Source organism: Epinephelus fuscoguttatus, linkage group LG21 (genome assembly GCF_011397635.1).
Source record: "Epinephelus fuscoguttatus linkage group LG21, E.fuscoguttatus.final_Chr_v1".
Taxonomy (NCBI): Eukaryota; Metazoa; Chordata; class Actinopteri; order Perciformes; family Serranidae; genus Epinephelus; species Epinephelus fuscoguttatus.
Genome location: NC_064772.1, coordinates 10475249 through 10503195, shown reverse-complemented (window position 1 = coordinate 10503195; position 27947 = coordinate 10475249). Strand labels below are relative to the sequence as shown.

At 39.4% G+C, this 27947-nt stretch overlaps 1 protein-coding gene across 1 annotated transcript in view; it reads right to left on the bottom strand.

Moving 5' to 3' along the window:
• Positions 1-580: 580 nt before the first annotated feature.
• Positions 581-27947, bottom strand: part of cdh10a (cadherin 10, type 2a (T2-cadherin)) — a 41649-nt gene continuing 14282 nt past the window's right edge. The window contains exons 3-12 of the mRNA XM_049565659.1: positions 24898-25192; positions 22122-22241; positions 14625-14792; positions 14306-14487; positions 11767-12020; positions 10628-10764; positions 10365-10486; positions 8893-9001; positions 6993-7244; positions 581-1797 (exon numbers count right to left, since the gene is read on the bottom strand). Coding sequence (XP_049421616.1) covers positions 1307-1797; positions 6993-7244; positions 8893-9001; positions 10365-10486; positions 10628-10764; positions 11767-12020; positions 14306-14487; positions 14625-14792; positions 22122-22241; positions 24898-25192 — 2130 coding nt within the window. The 3' untranslated portion in view covers positions 581-1306. The remainder of the gene's footprint in view (positions 1798-6992; positions 7245-8892; positions 9002-10364; positions 10487-10627; positions 10765-11766; positions 12021-14305; positions 14488-14624; positions 14793-22121; positions 22242-24897; positions 25193-27947) is intronic.

The window sequence follows — 27947 nt, the reverse complement described above, 5'->3', positions numbered from 1 at the left end:
TAGATTTTCAAATTTATCTCTGAGGTTTTCAGATGGGAAATTAGTTACTTCAATGTTGAATATAAAATAGATATATGAATGAAGAAAAATATTACCCACTATTTGGCCTTCCTTTCTCTTTTTTTCCTTTACATGTATATCCCTTTGTGTCCTTATATTCTGGAAAAAACATAAATTGTAACAATACTAACCAGCACTGAAGGAAAAACAGCTGAAAATGCAATGCCTTTATGAAATCCCCATCAAGTCCACTGACCTGGGCCTAATAGTCATCTTGAAATGGCCTGTATTATCACATTGATTAGAGAGTTTTACAAATGTTTTAATGAACCACATCTCTATTGATATTTATAATGGGTGGCACAGTTTTACCAACGTGCAGACTGCATGACATTTGAAAACTTGCTTTTTTTTCTAGGAGATTATGTCTGTAATGACTCAGTAAGGACTTACAGCATCACCCTTTCAGTAGCCACAAAAGCAGGCAATGGACCAAAACTATAGCTGCTTCTTTTTTTAACATCATTTTATTAAGAAAATAAGTATAAAAATATAAATATAAAACAATATGACTCAGCATTCAAACAGCATGAATTGTCAGTGTATGACAGTTTTCCTACAACATACACTTTCCATTACATATTACACCTATATGATGGAATGAATTCAGTTTGACAAATAAACTGCACCAACCACTCACATGAACATTGCTTGTCAAACAAAGATAGCAAATAGTATATAGGATGTCCATCATTTAAAAACACTTTGTACATTTACAGTATTTAATGGAGGTGGCTGGAAAAACCACTAGACTCCTTCCCTACCCCCACCCCAACCCACTCCAGTGCCATTAAACATTGATAGTATACAATACTACTATCTCTCAGGTCAATTACAAAACACATTGTCCACACCATTGTTCACAAAAAAATCCTAAAATTCAAAGGCATCTTTACTGATTATGACCAAAAACGGTAAAACTTTGAGAATTATACTGTATCTCCATTAATGAGAAAATGTAACTCTGTTCAAGTCTTAATATCCACTTCAGCATCCACAAATAGATTGTGGAAATTGTGTATTTTTGTGCGTGTGTGCACACGTGTATGAGAATCAAATAGACTACTAGTTAACTAGCGAGCTAGCTAGCAAACTAGACAGATAAACAGATAGATAGCTGGATAGATAGGTAGACAGACAGTCAACTAGCTGGCTAGCTAACTAGACAAATAGCTGTCTGGCTCGCTAGCTAGATAAAGAGACGAAAAAAATGGGCTTGAAAAAAGAGAGACTGCCATTGCGCACTCTAGGTCTCCCTGTCGGGGCTCTTCCCTATGTACATCTCTGCCAACTTTTTGAATTGTGGTCCCCAGTTGCTGAGGTAATCGTAATCATGGTCCCCCTCAGTGGCAGCAGACTCCAGCGAACTGAGGGATTCTGCCAACGACCCACTGCCCTCGTACGCGTACGTAGCCAGGGAGTCATAGGGCGGTGCTGTCGGATCTGTATCGTTCTCCTGAAGCCTCCCGTTAATGAAGTCTCTGACGTCCGTGTTATCCTTTATAGGTGATGTCCTCCGAAAGGGAAACAGCATTTCGGGTATGATGTCCCTGCGTAGCTTGTTAGCATCCATCACCTCTGGGTTGCGCAGCGTGCCAATATCAAAGGCCTGAGTGTCCTCCTCTCCACCCCCTTCATCGTTGTAGCTGACAACGTTGTCTCTGACATCCTCTTTGGAGATGATCAGAGGCTCCTTCTTCCTCTGTCTCCTCAGGGCAGCAAACAGCACCACGATCACTACACAAAAACAGTTGGAAACACAGAGACAGAAAGCTCAGCATAAGATGTGTGCCTCCTAACATGTGTCATGCATTAAAGAGCACAGGGGAGCGGGAGCGCAGAGTGGAGACACATTTGCTACCAGTGATAAATCCCCAACACTGCCTCAGGCATTCACCTCCTATTATTAAAGATTCAGTGAAAAAGCTTTCTCTTTCTTTTTCCCTTGAACGGCACATTCACTGTATAAAATGCACGGTGGTTAGATTTTCTCCCCAGCACCCAGCCTCATATCTATCATCTCCTTCATTCCTCTTCAGCAATAAAAGACAATCAGAGATTGCAGAGTGAGCATGTTTCCAGAGAGTGGCACTGTGTGGTAACAGGTTTTTAAATAAACCCATAATTCTTCAGAAAAACAGGAAGCAATCTCTCGTTTAGGACAGGCACACATTCTGCTTCACCTGTGCTGCTGTCCTCCTCCTTGCTTTCCCTTTTTGTCCTGCCAGCAGGTACCGTAGTTGTCTACTTGCCTCCCACCTGGGTGTTAATTACAACGCCTTCGACGTGAGTTGTACAGGGGTGGAGGTGGCTGTTTATAAGGTTCTTTACGAACATTTGTGACTGACCAGTGCCATGATTTTAGACGGTGCAGAGGGCTGCAATGAGGAGGACCAGACAGGGAGAGCCGTTCCAGCTCAGCACCTGCCTGTCGGAGTCAAGCAGAGGTGAATGAGACAGTCTGTCAGGGGGGTTCAAGCGCGAAAAGCGTCAGATAATGAGCAGATGTCATGATATTTTGCTCAAGAGGAGAGCATGGAGTTTAACCTTCAGTATGCTCGATATGTGAGACAAGATCTGCCCACCGCCAGACACAGAATTCAGAATTTGGAGTTAAAACAAGCAGATGGAAGAGAAGCTGGTCAATACTAATTTGCTTGTATCGCCGGTTTCGTCAGGGTGGAGATCAAAAAGGACACTCCAAAAAAAGAAATAATGACAGGACGAAGGGGGTTCAAATTAAACACATGGAAAGGGTTAGAAGCTCACAGGCAGAACAGCACACACACATGCATGCACACATTCATGAGGAAGATGATTTGTTGAAACTGTTAATTGCCCTCAACAGCATGCAAGGAATTCTACAGTCACAATGTCTAGTGAGTCGTAAATGCTCCTATCAAGCACTGTGCTTAGCCAAGCGAGGTAAAGTTCAATGACAGTTGAAACCCATTACTTATTGATATGCCCTTGACCATAAGCACTACACATTTCTGCTTTTTACTGGGTAAAACGATAGGCACTGTTGCTGCTGTGCCCTGTATGCTGATACATACTGCATTAGATCACGAGGAGGGCTGAAGTGGTGCTTTAGGATGTCAGGAAGTAACATGCAACCAACCGAGGAAACACACAGACTATTTTGTTAAGTGGATTTATTTGCTAATGAATGGAGCTTGGAACCATAGTGCTATTTTCTGAGGGCGAACAGCCGTGTATAACACAATATGCAAAGTAACCTGTCTTTGATTGCGCCTGCTTTAATTACTAATGATCGCCTACATGCTAAAAAGTCCCTAACAAAACCTCCTGAGGCTCTTTGCAGCAGGTGACAAAATGTTAAATATTACTGCAGTGTCCTTGATACCGGCAGCATCAGTTGTTTTGTTCAAATGCTTTAAACGGCTATTCCTTGACAAGTAACCTCCTGTGGTCATGTGAATAATGACTGTCCTCACTCAGAAGCAAAGGTAAAAGTACTGTGGCATGACGTTTTGTAGCATCCTGGGAAAACATGCAGTGCGTTCAAATACCCATACGACCACACTTATTAGTATGCCAGAATAAGATTTAGTATGTCCACATGTCAAACACCGTATGCCACAAATACCAGAATGTCCTGCATCCAGTCGCATTTTGCAGTATGCAAACCAGCATGCTTTACAGCTATTCTGACCCCCAGTCCTCAGCAGGAGATCAATCACATCGACTGAACCGCAGACAAATGACAGCAAATTATGAACTGATAGAAGCCACAATAACTATAATCAATCAATCACAAACAATCTACATTATGCAGTAATACCTTAAATGTTTAAACTACATACACTGCAAACAACGACAACAACAACAACAACAACAACAACAACAACAGAGATCTCCAGAATAGCCTCCGTCTCTGGTGAGCTTGGTGAATTGAAATGCATGCTTTTCTTTTTTACTTCAAAGTTCGTGCTGCGAACTACTACGGACATACAAGCAAGTGAGACAATGTTCAAAGAGATGTTATGATGAAGTAGTATCTCCCAGTTGTACAGTATGTATACTCCATGCAACAGTGCAGAACAGCTGTAGGGTGTTCTCAAAGTAAAAAGGAAAAGCATGCGATTTGGAATGTAGCCATTGTTGGTTGTATGAGGTCTCAGGTTTGCATCTAACAAAAGCAAATGCAGTTCGAAGTATGACTACGGTTTTTCACCAAGTTTAACAAAGTAGTAGAATGTTCATATGAGTCATGGGTGTTTTTGGAAGGAACTGAAAAACGACTTAGTTTGCCATTTAGGTATGAGGTGTTCTAGTTGTGATTCATTGTTGGCTGAATCATTCCAGTGCATTATTTCTAATACTGTAAGAACTGTTTCAGAGTTACAATTGTAAGTGTTTAATGTCACAATAATGGTTTTAATACATTAAGATGCTGCAGACTGGTGACACAATTGCATATTTACAGGAGCATTTTATTGATTGCACTGAGTCGGGACAGCTTTCAATCGATGTTGTATTTGAAATGATAGACCATGTTGTGGCAGAGATATTCACTATTTTTTCCCCCTCTGTGGGCACTCGGCAACATGTGCTTGAGCAAAGCAACTCACTCTGGGCCACGTTATTGACTTAAGCACCTTGAATTAGCTGCAGCATGGAGCATAAGAAAGTGAGGCTTGCCTGGAGTGCTGATTTTATCTGCTTTCTGTGTGACATGTGTCCATTTCATGGACAGAAAAACACCAGCATTACAAAAAAGAGCAGCAAAAGAAAAGCCCTGTGTGCTGTGGCAGTGTCATTTAGATCCTTTGTCTGGCCCATATCCTACCCAGGGCTCATGTAGTGAGGAAAACTGGTTCTGAGCACAGCCATGGTAGCAAAAGAGGTCGATGTGGACTGGACCGACATATGCTTCTGTAGTGCTTACACGCCACATATGTTGTTGTGACTTCAAGGTCAGGTAGATCTCTGTTTGGAAACATTTCTGTCACAAAGAAAGGGGCATGTTTGACATTGCTGAAGGGATGTCACAAGAACTGATGCATTGGTACCAAAACAATGGCAGAATTCCGAAAAGTACAACAGTACACATTTTCCTCCAGTACTGTAGGTAGCAGAATGGAATTTTTCCGGACCTGACGAGGTAGCACATACGCCAGAGCGTTCTAGTCTGTTAATTATCAAAGGAAGAAGAGGGCCTACCAGCATGGAAGAACAACAACAACACATGACAAGTAGATCTGCAGCAACAACGCAGCTCGAGTCGTCTATCAGAAAAGTGTTTTTCCTGGCCCCTGTGTATTTTTCTATGCTTTGTAATGGGAGTGCTATGTATTTACATGATGCTTAAAATGCCCACATGATGAGACGTTGAGCGTCTATTCTGCGCTGAGCACTGCACAGTCAGCATTTATGTTCTAATTGCTGAGTGTTCAAAAATGTTCAGCTTTGGGAAGAACACTGCTCTCGTTACTGTATCTTTTTACCTATCTTTTAAAAACACTTATTCATAGATGTCAAACAGCCTGTGATGTCTTTACAAGAATTAATGCAATTTCAAAAATATTTCTCTTTTTTCCCACATTCAGTCAGTCTACTATCTATTATATGCACATTTTTCTATACATTTCCAATCCTGTGTACTAATCCTGACATAACAACACCAAACTAGAGTGAAAGAAGAGAACTGTATTCTACGGTCAGGGTAGAAAAGCCTATGAAGTAGCATTTTACATGAAGAAAGCTACTCACTGTTGATACGTGGCACCTCTTAGCCTTCACAAGTGCATCACTACAAGGTGTGCAAGGTCATCCAATGGGCCGTGTTGGACCCTTTGGCAAGCCAATACTGACCCACAGGCGGTATGTCTGACACCCCTGTATTAATCTCTTGAACCCACATAGACAAGTACTTTGTTTTTACTGTGGTATCGAATTGGGTATTGAGAATGAGGGAATTTCACTGGTATTTGTATTGACCACAAAAGTTGTTGTGTTGTGACATCCCTAGATTGCAGGAATTGGCAACATTTTTTGTAGATGATAGAACTGACAGTTCGCTAAACGTCCCCCTTGACAATGAGTTTCCAATCAGAACTTTCTCTTTTCTAAGTGACCTTTGTGTTGCTTTCGAAGTCTTCTTCTCTTTTTTTTTATAGTAATCATCCAAACCACATTTTTTTGAAATACTGTTATATGATACCGGGGCTAATAAGATACCTTACCAAACAAGAACAAGGGTGGTCATCATTTACATGTCTTCTACGTGGCTCATCAACTCATAAGAATGCTTTTCTACTTTTTGGCCTTATACATGTAGCTTTAGCCTTAGCCTTCAGCCACTCATGGATGCTTAAGACCCTGTTACAGATCCCTTGTTTTAAAAAGAGTCAGCTAGTAACGTTAAGAAGTCCACCGGTGGTGGAGTTTTCAACCAACTCAAGAAACCAACATTAATTGGGAAGAGTTGTCATTTCAGCCAGAAAAATCAACAATGGCTGGCTAGAAAGAAGAAGCCTGCATTTGTTAACTTCTGTGTGAAATCATAGACCCATTATTTCAAAAACAACCACACATTTAGAAATCTGCCACCGTTATCTCTGTGAATTGCACTTGTGGTATGCCAAAATGGAAAGCCTACATGCATAGCAACAGTAACTGTTGCCAGGGGTCGGTTATAGCAAAGGATTATTTGAGAGTCTAAAGATAAAGTTGTATGTTGTACAGATTTTAAAGCCCTGTGAGGCCAATTTGTGATTTCTGATTCTGGGCAATACCAATAAAATCGACTTGTCTTGAATAAGAAAACTGAGTTTGTTGCTACAAGCAGAAGTTGCAAACAGAGCTGAACAAAGAAACAAACATCACAACACAAGACAGACGAGAGGGTTCAAATGCACATAGTCACACACATGCGCATACACATGCTCATACACGAGGGGACTTACTGAGGAGAATGATGACACAGAGCAGTATGGCCACCAGAGCTCCAGTTGTGAGACCATCTGAGAAGGGCAGGACCTCTGGGTTACAGGACAGCATGTTTCCACGGCTGTCACAAGCACACACTCGCACGATCAGTGTGCTGGTGCTGCTTTGAATGGGGTAGTCGTTGTCTGAGATCACTACAGGCAGGAAGTACATGCTCATCTCGCGCCGGCTGAAACCTCCCCTCCGTGTCAGGATATTGGCGGTGTTATCTGTGGAAAGATGCAAATGGATAAAGCTTGTAGGGATGTGATGTTTTCGTCAGCCAAGGGATCATACAGGAAAGAGTTGCAATCTTTGGTTTCTTTTCTTTGTATCCTTCAACAGACAGCTTGTAACAACTAAAAACTAATGAAAAAACTCTAAGCATATTAGGAGCAACCTGTGTTGTTTGGCTTTATTTTTGAAAAATACATAGTAGTTTCTCAGCAAACACAGCTTAATTAGTAACCATACAGTAGTCCCCCTTCTAAAAAGACATAAGCATAGTGGTTACGCATGGCCTCACTTTCTTGCAAAACTAATTAAAGTCCAAAGTTTTTTGTAAAATTCCACTTAGAGGGGACTTTCTAGTCTCCATTTTGAGACTCCGCTGCCATCATTTCATTTTGTCTACTGCAGTACATCCCAGTCATTGAGGAGCTTAGTTAATATTTACTTTAAATCAATTCTAAAACTATGATAGGCACACTGAAGCAGCTGTACTAAATAGAAAGGGAATATAGAGATCCAGCAGCAGTTGTCCAGTCTTCTACTGCAAGCTTGCTAACTGACCTCTACATTTCTCTCTCCCTCATAAGTGTTGTGAGCATGACCTTTTTTGATTAGCATATTTTTATCATAGACTGTATACAAATAATGGGCATAGCCATGGTGACATCACCCACTGGTTTGTAGACTCAGGTTTTAAAGCCTTTAGTTCAGTATTCCGGTTGTCACCATGTTGGATATTTGAAGTCAGATGTGACCATATGTGGGCGAAAGGCTGGTGCTGTGGATGAGCGAGGGGAGGATGTGACCTAGAGCCCGAGGACACTATTGGCTTTGAGTGACAACCTGTCACTCAAAGCCAATAGCCGAACTGCCCTTAATTGTGCGTAACTTTGCACCTCAAAAAAATTTAAATGGGTGAGTTGTATTAAAATTCATTGCCCATACAGCTGTCTTGAATAAGAAAATTAGCCATAGAGACAAGGTTGTAAACATGTTTATTTCTGCTGTTAAGTTGAGCATCTTAACATGGGGGTCTACAGGGATTGACCTGCTTTTCGAGCCAGCCACAAGTGGCCATTTGAGGAACTACAGTTTTTGGCACTTCAGCATTGGATTTATTTTACTGCCTGGAGGTTGCTGCTTAATTTTTATTGTATGACAGAGCATTCTATTTTCATTCCAGTGTCATCAAATACTGGCGCTTGGTCTGTGATCATCAATACGAGGCGTTTTACTGATGCTGTAAGTTTATGTTATAAAAAAAGACTATGCATCTTGAAAGCAGAAATTGTACACTTCCTGTGAAAACAAAAATGTATTTCAAAATGATACTGTGCATGTAATAGGCGTAAACAGAGAAGGCATCCCAGAACATCAACAACACTTCTGAGCTCTGCTGCTAATTACATTTTTCCACACAACTCTGTATATCAAAAGCTTTTCAGGAAAGGGCATCAGAATCACAAAGTCAATCAAAAGGCTAAAATCACTTCTTTTCTTTTTTTTCCAAACAAATTATTTTATGCACCATATTTGACATTTTGTTATTATCAAACCTCATTTCCTGACTGAAACCTTCGGACTTATTTTTTTTTCTTAACATGCATTAAGATTTCATTTGTTCTCAGTAAAAAATATGTTCCTTACCTTCCCTGTCAACAATAGTGAAGTTTGGATTGGTGGCACTTATGCTAAAGACAAACTTGTGTCCAACAAGGGGTTCATCGGTGTCAACAGCACTTATTGTCTGGATCAGCTGCAAAGAATAGAAGAGGAATGAAAAAACACGTGACAGCTTGTAATTCTTCTTAGTCCAAACTCATGACATAGAGCAAAGCAATTATCCCTACTTTTCTTTTATTACATTTAAAACATATACATCTGTATGCATTATAATTTACTGCCAAGACTGCGCCTCAGAATCTTGCTGTTGTGTTGGGGAAAAAAAAAACATTCACAGAGAGTTAACTGTGGCCAATCAGATACATTGTAGACTAATCTGCAATTAGTGAGGAGTGTGTGGCTAATTAAAGGATTTGCTGTCTCTTGAAACTCCAAAACTATAAACACATGTAGCTGTAGTGTGAATGACTGTGAACCAACACAGATCTGTCGGCATGCACTGTGCACATGGAGTGAGCATTGTGAATGACACTTCCTCTGTAAATGTCAGGAAGTGACTGATAATCACTGCCAACTTCTGTTTGGCTCTTTGCCCAGTAACACTGAAAACTGTTTGCTAATGTAGGAAATGGTTCTCCTAAGACCTAAGCCTCACGATTACCATGTGTTACTATATATATATATATATATATATATATATATATATGCATATATTCATGTATATTCTGGTAATTATACACCTCCAGCTCACAGATATCGCATAAAACCAGTCACATTACAAGTATATCTATAATATGCTTGATAATTAAGCAACATTATGAGAAACAAGACAAGTTGCCAGAAGAAAATGTTGGCATTGTACATTTCTGCAAACCACGAATGCTATATTTGCATGTTTCATACATATGATATCAACATTCTAAAGCGAGGTGGTACATGAGCAGACGTAGTCATGGAGCAGATAGTGGATGGTGTGTCACCTAGGTGAGATCCCAGCCAAGTTGCACACCACTGTTCTAGATCAACAAACAACAAAACTGTCATAATTGTGTTTCCAGTGGCTTTTTAGCCATCAAACGCATATGTTTTTTAGTGTCTTGTCGCTGTGTTTCCATTTGGTATTGTGCTACAAAAAGTGGTTGTTTTTTTTTTAACCAATATATTGTTGCATTCCCAGCCAGGAATGTGCCACAATAAAATGGTTGTTTATTACCGATACATCGACAGCTTCTCCAGCCACCAAAACCGTGTTTCTAAAGCCCAAACAAGATGTTTTCCTCACCATAACCAAGTGTTTTTTGTACATACTAATGTATCCGTGGTTTGCAGAAGTGTACAATACCAACATGTTTTCTGGCGATTAGGTTGAGGTCACAGATACTGTGTCAAAAAACCAACATTGTGATTCTGTGACCCAGCGTATAATAAACCTGAACCTACACAAAAATGACGACAATAGCCAAACAAATCTTTTCAAAGTCATGAATTTTAAGCACCTGTCCTGCTTTGACATTCTCACAGACAAATGTGTCATAGGACATTGCAAACTCAGGGGCGTTGTCATTGACATCTAACACCTTGATGAACACAGGCACTCGAGTTGTCTGACGTGGGTTATCTGAAATGAATAGATACAAAATGAAAATCAGCATGCTTTTGTAGAATTAGAAATAAAGAAAACACCTTGACTGAAGTCAGCATAGGTCATATATTAGGAATTGCGACCAAAAACTATTTAAGAAATGAAAGCAGCAATTACTTATTTCAGTGGCCACCACAGAAATGTTGTGCCATTTGGACGTTTCTCTGTCCAGTGATTTCAGTGTTGTGATGGTGCCATTCACTGAATCAATGCTGAACAGTCTCTCCAGATCTGTATGCCGATCAATAGAGTATCTGAAAGAGAAATGCGCAAACATGTTATTGTTATTACCAACACATATGAAAATGCTTCACCTGTGAACAAAGCACACTGTGTGTCTCTGCGACATTTGCATACCTGTAATACTGATCTTAAAATTTATCTATCGTTATCTTTCCCTGCCTGCACAGATCTGTCTTCACAAGACGAACACACTAAAGTGCCTCTTTACTTCATATGAGAAGGTGTTTTACACAGTACATCACTCCCTGTTGCCAAAAGAAAATATATTCCATGCTCTCCTTTGTCAAAAGATGATACATCCTTCCTTGTGCCTGCTCATTTGTCATAGTCAACTTTCATATTACACTGAAATTTGAATAATGCAACACAATACACCATGTGGCATGGGCCAAGAGTGGCATATCTCTTTGTCAGAGACGGGCAGGCGCCATATGTGTGGAATGTGCGGTACTGAGCTGTGTGGAATCGATACAGCAAATTAGGCTCTTTCACTTTGACTTTGTGCAGTGCCACAGAGGGCTTACATAATTCTGGGAAATAAACAGTGTCTGTATTCACTTCACAGGGCCACCGCCACCTTCCACTGAGAAATAACCAGGGGAGACCCATGAATAATATCCTTCCGCACTGACACATGGTTAGGCTGATGGATTAGATTTAGTCAAGTGGGCATTTTCATCCTCCTGCTACAAAAAAAACCTGATAAGAGGAGACTTTGCATTTCTACCATGTGTTGCTTGTTTTCTTATTGATTTTATACTAGTATAATTAAAGCTGGAACAATGTGTTTTGAAACAAATTACCACAGTAAAGCATTACATCCACTTGCTTGATGAGGAAATCTTTGCTTTACAGCTCATTGATTAATTTCTAAGTTTACTAAATAGTGAGAACTTAATTCCCAAAGTGAATTCATTTGTTTTGAAAAGGGGAGATAAGTCATTTGGCACACTGCTCAAACAATCTGGCACTGTTTAAAGGCTGAACACTTTTCTCTGTGTTTTATAGCATACTTGACTGGCTTGTTGTCAGCATCAGGGTCCCTGGCCGACACGACACCGACGAAGCTGCCAGCAGCTGTGTCCTCGTGCACCTCGATGATGTAAGGGTTCCTGGTGAAGACGGGTGGCTCATCCACATCTTCCACGGTCACCTTGACCGTGGCGTAGTCTTTGAATTGCAAACCGTGGATGAACCTTGAGTCTAAGTAGGTGTTTCTCACCTCCACTCTGAACTCATAGTCCTTCTTACTTTCGTAATCCAGTGCCTGGAGATGAAAGAGCATCAGAAGTCAAGCTGTGGACTTTTCCATAAAAACAGTCCGCCTCCAGGATTTTGATAGGCAATTCATAGCATTTCATTTGTCTGCCTTTATCTTATTCATGCTCTAAATTCTAAGTTACAAATCCAAGTGAGGAATACTGATCTCTGGGATCTCGGGGGAGAAACTAAAAAGAGTTTCTAGCAAAAGACTGCTTTATATTATTCATTTCACAGGCTTAGGGTATCTGATTCTACACTACAGTTCGAGAAAAATTCTGCCATATGTCTTTCTTACATGAATAAACGTTATCACAGAGCTTTTTCTAATCTGAGACTGCACCATTCTGTCCTACCATTGAAGTTAAACGTACATATAGACGAGATAAGACAGCTCAGATTCAGATCAAATTAAATCGTACACTGAAGCCTGAAGAGGAACTCCTAAAGGTTAATGAATTAAACTACTAAGGAAATAGTAAAAGTAGGTTTGTAATATATAAGTATTGACTGGCATTTGATTTAAAAAAAAAAAAAAGAAGTAATTAACTTAATAACTTAAACTAACTTAACTTAATAAATAAAGCACCTCAATCTTATCTGAAATTGTTGGCATAGTGCATTTCTGCAAACCATGGATATATTATGTTTGTATGTTTTATACATACCATACCAGTGTTTCTAAAGTGATGCAGTATGTGGGCTGACTTTGGCACAATCCTTATACACTCCTTGCCCCTATCACCAAGAAGCTCACCCTTCCGTTTTGCATCCTCATGGGTAGGGTGTCCTGATTCTTGGGATGGAGGAGTAGGGTGAAGTGTTAAGAAGTTTTTCAGTGGCACATTTTAAAGTGAGTGTTGTAAGAAATTATAGATGGCCCCACTAGCAAAAACAAATCCTGACAGCTGCATTTTCCATGTTCATAAAGATTTAAAAACTTGATATCTTCTGTGTTAACTTAATTCATTTTCGTTTTAATGTGTTGTGGTCCTTTTGTCTATAACAAGCAAAACATATTGCTAATATACCGGTGGCTCATTAACTTACTCGCTAGCTAGCCAATGTTACATTGTTATTGTGGACTTGTGCACGACAGTCCTGCATTTTGATATATTCCAATGCTGCATTCCCTCTCGCTTAATAGCGTTTGACAACAGAAATTCAATCAAAATTCAGCAGTGAAGTTGCTGCACTTGTTAGCACTCCTCTAATATCAGTACAGACTGGCAGGGTAGGAACATGGGTTGCTAGTGTCAGCCTACAGAGCACTGCTAGTGGCCTGGTAATAAAGCAGTTTTCTGTTTTTATTTAATGGCTTGTTTGGTCAATTGATGGTGTGAAATTTAAGTTGTTAACAAATTGCAAGTGTCCTGACAACTGCAAAAGGCTGACTGTAGCCCACGCAAGGGAAATTACCACTGCAGAAAATAGCATATTGGCAATTTCCAGCAAGGCTTGTCGCATCTGTTTATGGAAACGCAAGCATGCTGATTAAGTATTGCGGTTTTGTTCTATGTCATAGGGGAATAATTCAACCACTGGCCTAACTCTGTTTCAAAGGGCAAGGTGGCACGTGAAAACAAGGAGTAGGGGTAGAAATATGATGGGATTCGACCTTATCGGGGGATGGAGGAGATGTTAGATAGTGTGACACCCAGGACCATCAAACAACAAGAAACAGTTGTTTTTAGTGAGCCATTGATGCATTTTCAGTTGCTTTTTAGTCATAAAACATTTGTGAACCATTGCGTTTTATGAGATATGTCATTAAAAGCGGCTTTTTTTTTTTTTTTACCAAGATATCATTGTGTTTTTTGTTTGTTTTTTTCTGCATAACTCTAATCACACATTAACCAGTGCTGTCCAAATGTAAAGTTATAAAGTATCTGCTATATAATAATGTAAGCATGTAACAAATCCATGGTTTGCAGAAACACACAATGCCAGTATTTATTCTTGCAATTTGGTTGTCGCAAAGGGTACAATTGTAAATTTTTCATACAGGTGGTATTCCTTAATCTATCAGTTAAAATGCATTTTATTGAAATGCTTTTCTTGAAACACTAAAGTATTTCTTGAAGGCAGCTGTATGAAAACATGTCACTTGTCGCAACAAGCGTATTGACTGATTGCAAAGCCGTTATCAGTCTAGTAATAGTTACATGACTGCTCACAGTGACTGCGTTTGATGGAGGTTGCAGAATACAAAAGCATAAAGCAGTGAAGTACATGAAAGAAAATAATAAAGCACATAAAAGGAAAGAGAAACCGGGAACAAAACGAAGTCACCTTTTTGATTATGATGACTCCCTCCTGTGTGGTTTGGTCAGTGATAATGTTGAATATGTCATGACCCCCGACGATACTGTACTCCATCTCTGCATTGCGCCCGACGTCGGGATCATCGGCCTTGATACGTCCGATGGCACCTCCAATCTCTGTAGACTCCACGGCACTCAACCGGAAGGAATCTATACATGAAAGTGAATTAAATGAATTCATTAAAGACCTGTTTGTGTGTGAGATTTCTTTACTTAGTGACTAAAGCTCACTTGTGTTTAAAAGTCTGTTACAAATCAATCCAACATGGGGAGGAATGGTCTCTTACGGTTAGCAAAGCGTGGTGGGCTGTCATTCACATCGGAGAGGGTGATGCTGACTGTAGTGGTCCCTGAAAGCCCTCCCATCTGTCCTGCCATGTCTTTAGCCTGAATCACAACCTGGTAGTTTTCTTTGACTTCTCTGTCCATGCCCGGCAGGGCTGTCTTGATGGTGCCTGGAAAAAAAACAAAACAAAACAAAACAAAAAACCCATTCTTTTCACCACTATAACCAATTTGAAGGAAAACTTCATTTTTGAAAATGCATTTACTGCCTTACTGAAAATGAAATCAGATTAAGATCAATTCCATCCCTGTGCTCAACCATGTCTCCTAGAAAATTGCATTTATATACTACTAATTTGGTATGCCAATTATGTTTTGAGGGGAAATGTAATTGCTGCCTGGATTATGTTCCCTGGCAACGCTTTTCTTGTGTCACAAGTGCTACATTTATGTACAGCATGAAAGTCGTGGGAGGTGGTCAGGGTGGCTGCGCATACGAAACACAGGACTTTGAACCTAACCACATGCAGGACTCAGGATGTCAAACAACAAAGAAGTTTCAGTTAAAGATGACTTCTGTGGCGCTGCAAATGGAGCCCAACTGTTTACTGGTCAGATTTGCTGCCTACGCTGTGTGTAAGCCACATTGTTCTGTCTCTTTTCTCCATGTTAAAGAAACAAACCCAATGTGTAAATAAGACGGTTTGCAGTTCTTGGAATGAGCCTTTGAAAGAGCTTGGCTATCTGTTTTCCTCTGCTTCCAGCGAACAATGTCACAGAGCTATGTACTCTGTACTGAATGCCCCCAGATGAAACTGACATTCATCATTTTATCTACCTCTTGGTTAGACATCAAGTAAGGACACTTCCTAAAATGTCAGACATTTACCTAAATCAAATTTTATACATGCTGCAAATAAACAATATGAACGATGGTTTAAAACAGCTCTGCCTTTTGAGCTTTTTTTGATAAGTGGTTTCTAAAAGGAAAAGTGATTGTAGAAATTTTAACTACCAGCACCGCAGTCTTCTTGCAAAGCAATAAAGGAGCAGGAGCCGGCTGCTCCAGCTGCTATAAGTTCACAATTGGCCTAGTGATAACAAAGGTTTACAAAGTTGAAATTTATGATGCCATCAAATGGGATCAGGAAGATGGTAGATGGCAAACTTCAAACTTTAAAATTAGGCAAGGCCAGAAGAGAATACTGTCAGTGGTAACAGTAGATGGCATTGCCGTTCATAGTTACAATATTTTAACTTTTTCCCGCCCCCCGCAATCAATCGAACAATACAGCATTACCATCCCAACGTATCGTCATGCATGTTTTGTTTTACCGTTCTGCCATATTCTGTCTGCCTGATTCTATGTGAATGCAGCATTGCACTCAATTAAAACTGGTTGCACCATGCAAACTCCTTCCTTTAGAAGGCTCAGCTGTTAGTAAATATTTTTACCCAGTAAGTACTAGAAGCTACTGCGTATCTACTGAACAAATTTGTCTAGAATGAAAAGAAAAAAAAAACAAAAACAAATGGTCTCCAACTCTGAACTGCTTTTGGAACCAAATACAATTGAAGCATATGTCATAAACACCATTGGTGAAAGATGTTGCCCATTCATAGGAATTGGGACAAATCATGTCCTCCCAAAAACTCTCCTAAAATTATAACTTTGCACACTGGTTTCGTTTCTGGGTTGAAACATTATTTTCAAAGGATTAATATGTATGAAATAAATACGATTTATAAAATATTTTGATCTGCTTACAAATTTTCAACTTGTTAACTTGCCCTATGCCAGAAAACAGCCTTGTCCAAATCTAAAACTAACATTACATACTGATTACATTGGTGTAAAAATATACTGCTGTAATTGTCTTTGTTTTTAAATATTTTTTTTGTTGTGAAAATGTTAGACCTTTAAGGATTTGTCCCAGATTTTTGTCAACTCTGTCAGATTTCTACAAAAACATCAGGCGTTTAATCAGGCGTAAAAGGGGTTTAGTTTTATCACAAGGACTTCTGTCTCACTTCCTGGTTTCCAAAAAGATGGGGATGCTGCTCAAGTACTGGTAAGCTTTGTTTTCTGATAACTTCATATAATAATATTGCTGACATATGGTATCAAAATTAGTATTTTGATTTGTATTGAAGAGAACTTGTATATATAAATATATAACTTTAAGCCAGCTCCATCCGATCTTACCTCTGAAACTCATTATGTATGCTTTTCAAAAAAAAAAAAAAATCACTGGAAGTTTGGCACATTTCAAGGTCTAATTGTCAATACTTTAATCTTTTAAAATATATTCATCCAGCCTAAATGAAGAGTAAATATTAAAACCCCCCAAAAGTAAGATTTTGTCCCAGTTCTCAAGAATGAGTGATGTAATAAATCAGACTGATGAATAAAATTAAGTTAAAGAATGTAATCCACATTGAACATTATGAATAGAAACATTAGACTGCATTATACTTTTTCAATGCCGAACATTTTGAAGCCCTCAGTTCCTCTTGTAGCTTCATGTTTTCGAGGTTTTTCGAGCTCATTTCTTTCTTTTTTTAGCTGTTATTTTCAGAGTCTCCTGTTTAACTTTGCTCTGCCTTATAAAGCTGGCACCTCAGGGTCTCGATGTCCTCCATTAAGGCTCCTCTCTTCACAGGATGTCTGATTGCCTGAGGAAGAGCTGATATTTAAGGTCTGTGGAGGTGCTTGTATAAGCCTGCTCTCCCACGGAAGGATTATCTTGTAGGCTAGCATCTTGACTATTCATATGACTGGATTACAGACATGCCGGCTGATTGACAGGCTGGTAGACTGGCTGCAGGGCTGGGTGTCTGACAGATGGTTTGGTGAAGGTCTTCAGAGCATGATGGCTGGTCTCTCAATCCCCTTATACACCACATTTGATACCTTTAACTGCGGGTGAAATATCTCCTATCATATCCAGGACCAGGATGAATAAGGTCCCTCCTCTAGTTCGGGACCACCTCTTGATAGAAAGTGTTTTGATCTGGGGAAGTGATATGTACCCAGGCTTTTTAAGTCACTCCTTTTCTTCTCACCACTCACACTTCCCTAACTTGAATTCTGTTAAAATTAATGGCTGTAGTTTTCTCTTGCCATTTCTTGAGCTTTCCTCTGTTGGTGACAGTGCTATTGAACTTAGACCTGGAGTCGAGTAGTGATTTTTTTTTTCCCCACTTCACACAGCTTAATAATATCACGGCTTTATCATGTGTAGTTTTTTTGTCCTGCTTGTCCTGCAGGTTTTCCTCCTTAAATGTGAGAAACCACATGTGTCATTACCACACTAAAGAGTACTCACAGTAACTGAAAGGCTCTTGAAAACACTAATACCTCCAATAGTTATCATAACAAATGTGATGAATGCTATTGTAAGTAACATGAAACACAAATTAATTACATTATATAAATATATCCAAATTAGCCATGGCATTAATATATTTCACCAAAATCTGTCTATTCTGTGGCATCATGCTACTTAAATTTTAATTGTCTCAACTAACACAACTGGTGTGAAGTGATGTAACAGTAAAATAAGATAAAAATGTATTTATAAATGTGTCCCATTTATGCAGAAAGCATGAAAACACTTACCTTTAAGATTAAGCTTGCCAGTTGAAAATGTTATCAAACATTATGATGGACTGGACGACTCAGTCAACAGATAAAATGTTGGCATTGTATTTTTCTGCAAACCACAGATGCACTCCATTTCTATGTTATTATGTAACAAGATGCATCAAAAATATTTTTCAACAGCACTGTGGTTAATGTTATGTTAGGTTTAGGCACAAAAGCTACTTGGTTATGATAAGGAAAAGATCATGTTTGGGCTTAAAACATGTTTGGGTTTTTTTTACAACCTCAATGTCTTAAATAAAAAAACAACCACTTTTTGTGGCACAGTCTCAGTATGAAATATAGCTATTTCTTTGTAAAGAACAACCACTTTTGAAGCACCATCTCCGGCTTGCTAAAAAACACCCACATTTAAAAACACAACGCTGACTAGCTAAAAGACATTCAGTTCTGTTATTTTTGGTCTACATCTTGTGTTGCACCCTTCACAGCCCCTTCTCCTTCAATGATAAAGTCAGCTCATATTACATCACTTTAGAAATGTTGGTACAATAAGTAAAAAATGTAGAAATGTAACATATTTGTGGTTTGCGGAAATGTACAATGCTAATATCTTCTCCTGACGACTAGGCTGGATTGTAAGTTACACTACAGAAAAGTCACAATACAACACAATAGACACTTTTAAGGGCCAATGTCACAATGATGTCATTTTATGAGCTGGAGGCAAAACAAGACTCGCCACCACAGGGCTGTAGGCTACATAGGAGTCTTAAAATGTTGTCTCGTTGTGTTATTGGGAGCCAGAATAGAAGGAGTCATGGCTCAAAACTTTAATTTTATTGCATACTAGCCGCCACTGCCTGTCAACAAAAACAAAGACTATGGTTAAATGTGATAAGATGAAAGGACTGGACAAAGGCGATCATCAAAAATGCTCGCATGTGCGGCTCAGACTTCATAACAGGTTAGGGGAAAAGCATTCTCGGAACCCATCGGCTGTATTCGGCGTCTGACTTCCAGCAGACGGTGATACAGCCTCTGGGGGCAGACCCCCGATTTTTTGGCATTCCGGTTTGAGCGGAGGAGGCGAATTTCCATTTCCGACTTCTGTTTATATATATAAGTAAATATGCTGAACCACTGCGATGGATTCAGAGTTTGCAGTGACGCCAATTATGTTCGGCCTCATTAGTTCACCGCACGGACGGTTTAACCTGGCAACAACTGCAGCCGGCTCAAACGTGATTGGTCAATATCACACGGACTACAAACATCCTACAACCGGAAACCAGGGCTCTTCCGCTCTTCTTCCGAAGGCAAGATCTCCGGGGTTTGCCTACAGACATTCACTGAATGTAGAGTCTGTAGAGACTAGGGGAAAAGTATTTACTGTTGTAGCGATGAATAACGTTATGTGTATAAAGGGTTATCATGTCCCTCTAATCAGGAATTGGAGAGGTATTAAGAGGAATATTGGATTTCTCTGTTAACGCTATCTTTTTAGTGCGTTAGCTAATGTTAGCTTCAATAGCAAAGCAAACTGGGGAAAACTGTTCAAGTGTTGTCCTCCTTTCTAAGATTTGCATAGTAATCAACCACAAAGCCTGCCATCCCACCTTCATCATCCATCCACTGAGAGCATACGGGTCGGCCAGTCTGGTCCTGTTGGTCAGTTTTAACTTTTTCAAAGAACACTCATGGTCCCGGTGGGTGAGTGACCTGACATGGTGCAATTGCAAATTCAGACTCTACACCAAAATAAGAGCCCTGCTTTTCGAAGAACTGGAGTGTTCTATTTCTACATGGATTAACGAATGGGTAAGTTAATCACACATTCAATCCGCTCGGCGTGTTGCTGCTCTGTCTCCCCAGACAGAGTGCCTAAACTGCACTCTGTTGCTCAAAGAGTGTGGTGTTCTGGATGCACCACTCATATCATCTTCCTCCATTGTCTAAAACAACTCAACAGAACTTGCTAGCTAGCGCTAGCTAATGTCTGTGGAGAATTGTTTTGCCTCCAGCAAAGCCATGCCCACCCAAAAAAAAAAAAAAAAACAAACGTCAGTTAAAGGGTCTATTAAGGCATTTTCCTGTTGTTATAGCGCCACCCAGTTGCCAATTAGAGTTAAATTTCTCCAGTCACCTTGAGGCGTCCTGTTCTACATATCTACCAAGTTTAGTAAAAATCGATATGGCGGTTAGGCCTAGATAAGACATTAGCTCTCTAGCGCCCCCATTTTGTCTGATGGGGTCAATAATGGAGGGGTCCCCTCAGATTATGTGTGGTCATATGCCTACAAAGTTGTGTGGTGATCGGTGAAACCCTTGAGATGTTATACACCTTTATGTGATGAGCCTCGCCCTCCACAATATTCATTGCCTTATAGAAGCTCAGTTTTAGTAAGTTTTCCAACTTTTGCCAAGAGGGAACTTTAGATAGTGGTCCCTAGATTATGTTCACTGAGTTTCATGCAGATCGGTCAAACTTCCTAGGAAGAGATCGATTTGAAGTGTTTTTCAAAAAATTGAAAACGGTGGAAAATCTATAAACCAGAAGTTATGGGTTTTTGAGGCAAATTTGTTCCTCATGAGGAACACACATGGCATGAGATATGCCCATTCTAAGTTTGCAATTTCAGTCGGTTGCTATAGCGCCCCCCTTTGGCCAATTGATGTAATATTGCTTCATTCACATCCTCCCATGACCCTCTACCACTGTGCCAAATTTCACATGGATTGACCAAGTCAGTGAAGAGAAAAACGTGGAACAGGCACACAGACACACCTACAGTTTTCGTCATTATATAGTAAGATATATGTATTCAGTGATCAACAATTCAGTGTCACCGATGCAAAGTCAAAACATCGATCCATATCGTCATCTTTAGGATACACTTTTGGTCGGGCATCTCATCCTCCTAACTTCTCACTACAGCAACATTAGCCGCTCTGTTTTAACAATTTTAGGCTGAAAAAACGTGCATGCAGGCTGATATTCAACCATGCTGTTCTGTCAGGCGACGCAGTGACTTAAACCAACAGTAAAGTGAGAAAAATAATAACGCTACATGAAATTCGTTGAGCTATAAGTAGAGGAAAATGTCCGCTAGCGGCTCGGCTAATTTTTGCAATGTTAACATGCTAAAGCTTATTTCGGGTCACCAGCAAAACACAATTGTGTCCATGAACCCTGACAGTTATCACTGAGCTGAATTTGATGCTTTTGTTGAATGATGTTGTTAATCCATGTTTTATGGCTGTTGGGAGAAGTTTGCCTTCAGGGCTTTAAACCAGATAGTCCTGAAGTTTTATGAAAAAGGTGAAGGTTTAGGTTAAAATGAAAAGATTTCTTTCTGAAAGGACTTTCTGGCAGAGAGCCCTGAAGGTTAACTTATCCCATATGGTGTTTTGTTTGTGTTAGTGGAGTCAGTTTAAAGTAAACTTTACTGCACTTAAGCAGTAAAAGTTACTTATGTACAGCATGTATGTGTTGGTTTTATCTGTTATGGCCAAAAGCAAAAAAGAAAGGGGTGGCAGCTTCTTTTGTATGTGTGTGTTATATGGGCATATAGTATCGTCTCATATCGATGGCAGGCACCTTAATCGCATTGAATCGAAATTGTATCATGGCAGATTTTGTAATATCAGCATATATCTTTTTTCAAATAATCAATATAATATTGTATTGTGATGAGACTGGTGATTTACACCCCTTGTGTTTAGTGGAGTAAAATCTTTAGTTTTATAGTATCAGCAGTGTTGATGAGCTGCTCAATCCTTATTCTTCTTATTTACTTCTCAGAAAGACTTTGCAGTGTGAAAGAATCTCTTTACAGACTTGCATAACATTAGAAACTGCATCCAATAGATCCTGCTGTGTTTGGCTTACCATTTTCAGAATCCACAGAGAAATATGGCTGTCCCTGTAGAATGCTATAGACAAGCTTGGCACTGTTCCCATATGTTTGATCATCAGCGTCATTGGCAGTTACGGTGGCAACAGATGTACCTGTGAAAAGAACATGCAAAGTCAGTTTTAGTGCCAACGCAGTGATACTGCACGGCATGATTAAGTAACTGACATAACATATGGGTTTTTTTTTAACTTTCTCTTCATATGGTAAGTAAGTTATTTGGACTGATCTCTAATTTCCTATCAAATAACAGGGCTGTGGAGAAAAATCAAATTAGTCAGCTACAACGGTAGTAATTTCTTCCCTTTTTAAAGGAACATCAAGATAGTTGCTTCAGCTTAAGAAACTGTGAAACAAAAGTGATAGGCTTGCAGACTCTACCTAGGTCTCTCCTGGCACCTCAGTTAAACCTACTGTGTTGATTAAACCCTGGTGTCCTAGTAGATGTATCTCTTAAATGTCAGAGACTGAAAGGTTCTACGACAGCAAGACTTTAAGTGAAGATTTCTTTCTCTTTAGTTAATATATATCACAGCGTCTGATAAATCAAACCTTTACCAAAGCCTGTGAACAAACAATTACATGTTTGTTGCACAGTCTTCAAGATAAAAAACTCTTGATGTGTCATCAACAAATGTAATAAAACACTTAGCTTAGCAAGGTCATATTACTGATGTATTTCTTTCTAACCTCTGTTGTCGGAGCCAGAGGTGTGGGGACATTAGATAAATACTGACAAGCTTCTATTGAGGAGCTGGGATGTAATTACTGTACTCAGGGACACTGTGTTTCTTATTTCCAGCTGGGATTATATCCAGCAACTGGTATTGAAGCATTATTTGGCAATAAAACTGTATCACCTGCAGTATCATATCACTTAAAGTCCAACCACAGGGACCCCATGCATTACACATGAGCCTCCGCAACCAAGTGATAGGTGCCAGAATATGTGTAATTTGTGTGTTAAAGAAATAGAAATGATTAAATTAATACATATATAAGCTTAGAAAGAGCTCAGTTCCACTCAGATATCCTGTCATTGAGTCACTTCTATATTAGGTCCGGCATAATCCACCCAAGCGTTTCAATAACGCCACATTGCAAATACTGTCCTTGGCATTCAGGAGACCTCTGCCGTGTCCTCTTTGGGTCTGACTGTCTCCGTGCATACTAATGAACCCTTGAACATCTGTCCCACTTAGTCCCAGCACTGATAGCATAAAAGGGAGCTGCTGATTTTTTATGGCTGGCTGGCTTGATTAACCAGTGTGTTCAGTCTGAACATATAAGGCAGTTTATCAGTTCGCAGACGAGCAGTGGTGACCCTGACCCACCTTTTGTCAGTATCCATGCAGCCGAGAAATCTAAGAACAGTGCAATATGAATTCCAAATAGGGCATTGTTGTTTGTCATATAAGCAATTGGGTTTTGATTTGCCCTTGATTGCTCCTGTGTATTAATTTGTGGTCGCATAATTGAGGATTGATTTCAAGTTGCATGCATTATTTTCATAAGCTTTGTTTATATTCATGCCACTTGGTTTATTTATATGACTTGAATGGAATGAAGTGAAGCGCAATGAGGCAAATCCTTAATTGGAAAGAGTGTGACAATCTAAACTTTCAATATTTCCACTGCCTATTAAAAATGGCAAATGGCATTACTTGTTATGAATGCCCAATGAGCCTGACCAAACAAACAGCAATCACAAAAAGAGTGAGTAACTTTGAGGAACTGAATACAGCATCACAATGGGCCAGCTGAACAACACTGGTTAATGGTTTTTTTGTTGTTGTTGTTTTATGTTTTACATTCCCTGAAAAATCTTTTGCAGCATTCAATTAATTATATGATTGCATACATTTAGAACACAAAGTATGGCTACAACCAATGATTATGTAATTTGTTGGTTTATATGCTGATCATTTTCTCAATTAATTGCAAATCCACTGAAATTACAACAAAAGCAACAAAATGCGAAAAAAATCTCTGTGGCAATATTTGCCAGCATCAATTGTGACTTATTCAAATTGCATATTTTGTCCAACTAATAACATGTTCTCACTCTCAACTCGTCAAATACGTCAGCTTGGTCAGTGGCCCTATGCTTCAAACTATGGCGCTCTAGGCACCCCTCTTGTCACTTTTGGACGCTTAGGGACGGACGACAATTTTTGTTCATTACATGCTCAAAATAAAGTTCTCTGTTCATAGGAAACGTAGGTTTCATCACTAAAACCACTTTAGGTGTAGGCAACAAAAATACTTGGTTAGGTAAGGTTTAGAAAAAGGATCACAGTTTATGATTGTTACTTAACTTTACTTCCGACGTCAGTCGACTAGAATGTCACCTGACACACGTAACATAGGTCACTACGTAACAAAGTTAAAAAACCTCAACATTGACTTTCGGTTTCACACCAGACACAAACAGCAGTCTCCTAGGTGAAAGCCCTGTGTTTGTTTGACCCATTAACCCAGATGGATTTACACTGAAGTTAGCTGAAAGCCTCATACAGATGCTAAAGGGTGCCTTGTGCATTGGAATCAGAAAATGATAGCTGATTAGCAAACTGCCATATTTGAGGTCCTAGGAATGAGAATGAGCTGCAACTAATAACCCAATTAACAGTTTACAGTATAAAACAGAGAGAAGCAGCAACGCTTAACATGTCAGAAGCTTGAAACAGAACCTGTTGGACAAATCCATCCATCTCTAAATGAACCATCATAAAACAAACCATAACTTACCCACTTCAGACATTTCAGGAACGCTGGCGAAGTAGATCTCCTTTGCAAACTTTGGCTCATTGTCGTTGATGTCGTGAATTTTTATATTAAATTCTGTGTCAGGCTCCAGCTCTGCGTTGGTGTTTCTATCCAGAACCTTTGCATTGAGTGTGTACATAGCCTTCTCTTCCCTGTCCAACCTTTTGGTGGCATGAATATCCCCAGACTTCTCATCGATCAGGAACAGGGTGCCTGCCCCGTCTCCAGTCAGAACGTACTTCACATTGCCATCACCTTTGTCCATGTTGGAATGCAGCTGAAAATTAGAGAGAAACATTTTATATATATATATATATATATATATATATATATATATATATATATATGTATACAGTAAAATTTAGAGAGAGTAGAGTGATGTTTCATGGGGTTCTATCTGCACACTCTTCTGTCATGCACGTTACACTAACAAGAAAACACATCATTGACATTTTGACATTTTTTGTAACCAATGGCAACAGTACATAGCTGTTTGAACTTAAATTATACTGAAAAACTCTCTACATAATAACAAATCCTTGCCTATTTTGTTGCTAACATCAAGTCTAGTACAATACTTAAAATACTGATACCTTTGATTCTGTTTGCATGATAAAATTTTCAGCCACAGTCAGATAAAAAAAAGAGAGGTTTAAAAAAAAATGTAATGTAATTGGTCTCTTAGTGCAGGTGTTGAGTTGAGTTGTCTTTAGGCATTTCTGAAAAACATGTGATCTCTCTGGAAAAATAGCTTAAAAAAAGGCAATAGACCTCTTTTTTGTCAGTAGACAACATTTTTTTTCTTTTTCTCTATTCATTGGTCTGTTATATTCAACTTCACAAATGCACTGGAAAACAGGGTTAGTAACCACTAGAAAGCAGCATTGAGGCCAGTAAAAAATGTTACAGTGGTTCAATCTCTGGCGTTTTTGCCAGAGCACTCTGAAGTCCTTGAGTTGAAAAAACGTCTACTCAGAGCAGAAAAGAGCCCCAGGTTATCTCTTTTTATCGTCATCTTTTTACCCACTGTCTAATCAGATGATTTGAGAGGCGGGCTAGTTAGTAAACAAGGGATGAGAAACTGGTGGTAGCAGTTACTGGATACCCAGAGCTATGCGGCCCTACGATAGGCAGCAGGTTGTCAAACCAAAAATCTGCCTGAAAACGGCCATCATAGAGGTGAAGCTCCTGGACCAACTGGTGGTACTCCCCATGATCCACCCTCTTTTTTAGGGTCTCATGTACCCACACAGAGCTCCTTTTCCCTGTGCCCAAAAATCTATTTGCTGACAGCCTCTCACCCTCAACCAAAGCATAAGCAAGTACCCTCTGCCTGTCCATCCGATTTGCCAGTTTAGCTCCTTTTCATATAAATATATTTATATATATGTAAAAATATGTTTTTTTGTTTTCCTGATGAAGTTTCTTTTTGTCTACCAGAGTTGTAGCTGTGTCTTGACACTTAGTAAGTTTGTTTTCTGCATCTCCAAGTTCATTTACTGAACATGCAATAAATAAACAGTACAACATGTCTTCCTTAGGGACACACAGTTTTTTTTTTGCTTTCGAATAAAGTTTATTTTTGTCTACCTGAATTGCGGAGCCCTGTATATTGACACTTAGGTTAGTTTGTATTCTACGTCCTTTAATTCATTTACTGAACATGTAGTAAATAAACCGTACACTATGATTTCCTTGGGAATGAATAAAATGAATATACTGTTTGGCCAAGGGGACCTCGACTACATTTTCACCAGTCTCGATGTATGAAAACTTTGACCCTCTTGTGAACACTGAAATAATGGCGCAAACCCACTGAGGAATCTATCTGTTTCAGTCTCAGAACAGAACATTGCCTTGGCACCCATGGTGTCAAGTGTGACACACTCCATTAGTTCAGATCAAATTAGTCTTAGATTTTTCTTCCAAATTGTGCCTTTGAAAAATGATGAAAACCTAACCTACAGCAACAATTGCTAAAATTAGTCACCTCTGACCTATCCATCACCTTGAAGCGGCTCCAAGCGTCATGGAGGAGTAATGGCGGCATACTGTGACAGACACTTGGTTCAAGCTCATTACTGTACTGGAATCTGTCAGCAGATATATTTAGAGCACTATCTCATGGGTTCACATTTTAAATGACAAGTAGTTAGGGACACAGAATGTACGTCACCAATGTATTAATATTAATGTCTGCATGCTGTGAGGAAACTAATTATATTTTTTTCCCCGCAGTTGGAAGAGTGATGTCAACAGTACAACTTTGAATGGAAATCAGAAATGTATTGCCAGCTATTCTCAAGCAGAATTAAAAAATGGGGATGCATGTGAAAACAAGATGCTGTCAAGTTCAAATGAACAGTAGGCGCGGTATTTGCCCACGTGTTTGGATAACGGAGTTCATCTGCATGGAAATATTTTCAGAGTCTATTAAAGACAAATACATCTCAACTTGTATTTTCATATATATCTGTGTTCTGGGAGAGTCTATTCATTGTTTATGAATATGAATTCTCTCCCAAGCTGTACACCAGAGAACCAAGGATTTATGACGTGCTATGGATGTGAAGGCTGCCACCGCTATTGACTATGAATGACAGGCTAATTTTGGTGAGAAGGGCAGTGTGTGTATCATTTTTTGCATTCAAAAAGGGTTTCATATCTGAGGTATGTGCATTTACTTGCGGGAAAAAGAAAATCTTGAATAGAACCATGGTCACCTTTTCTGTCCTTTGAATAGGTTTGTCACAGTGGTGGTAAAGTACATTGGCTTCAGGAGTCATAAGGACATGCTCACAAAGCAATGCCAAACATGAGAACATATATCACTGCTGCTATCCAGCACTGTTACCATTCAAAAACGCCCCTGTGCTTACTGTGTGATAATTAGGCCAATACGATTTCAGACTGAGGCGGACCACAGGAACTGCATTTATTCCAAATCTTTTGAATGTATTCTTCTGTAGTTTTCATCTGATTATTAGCATATTTCCAGTCTTGGTTGTTAATCCTGTAAAAAGGAACCTGAG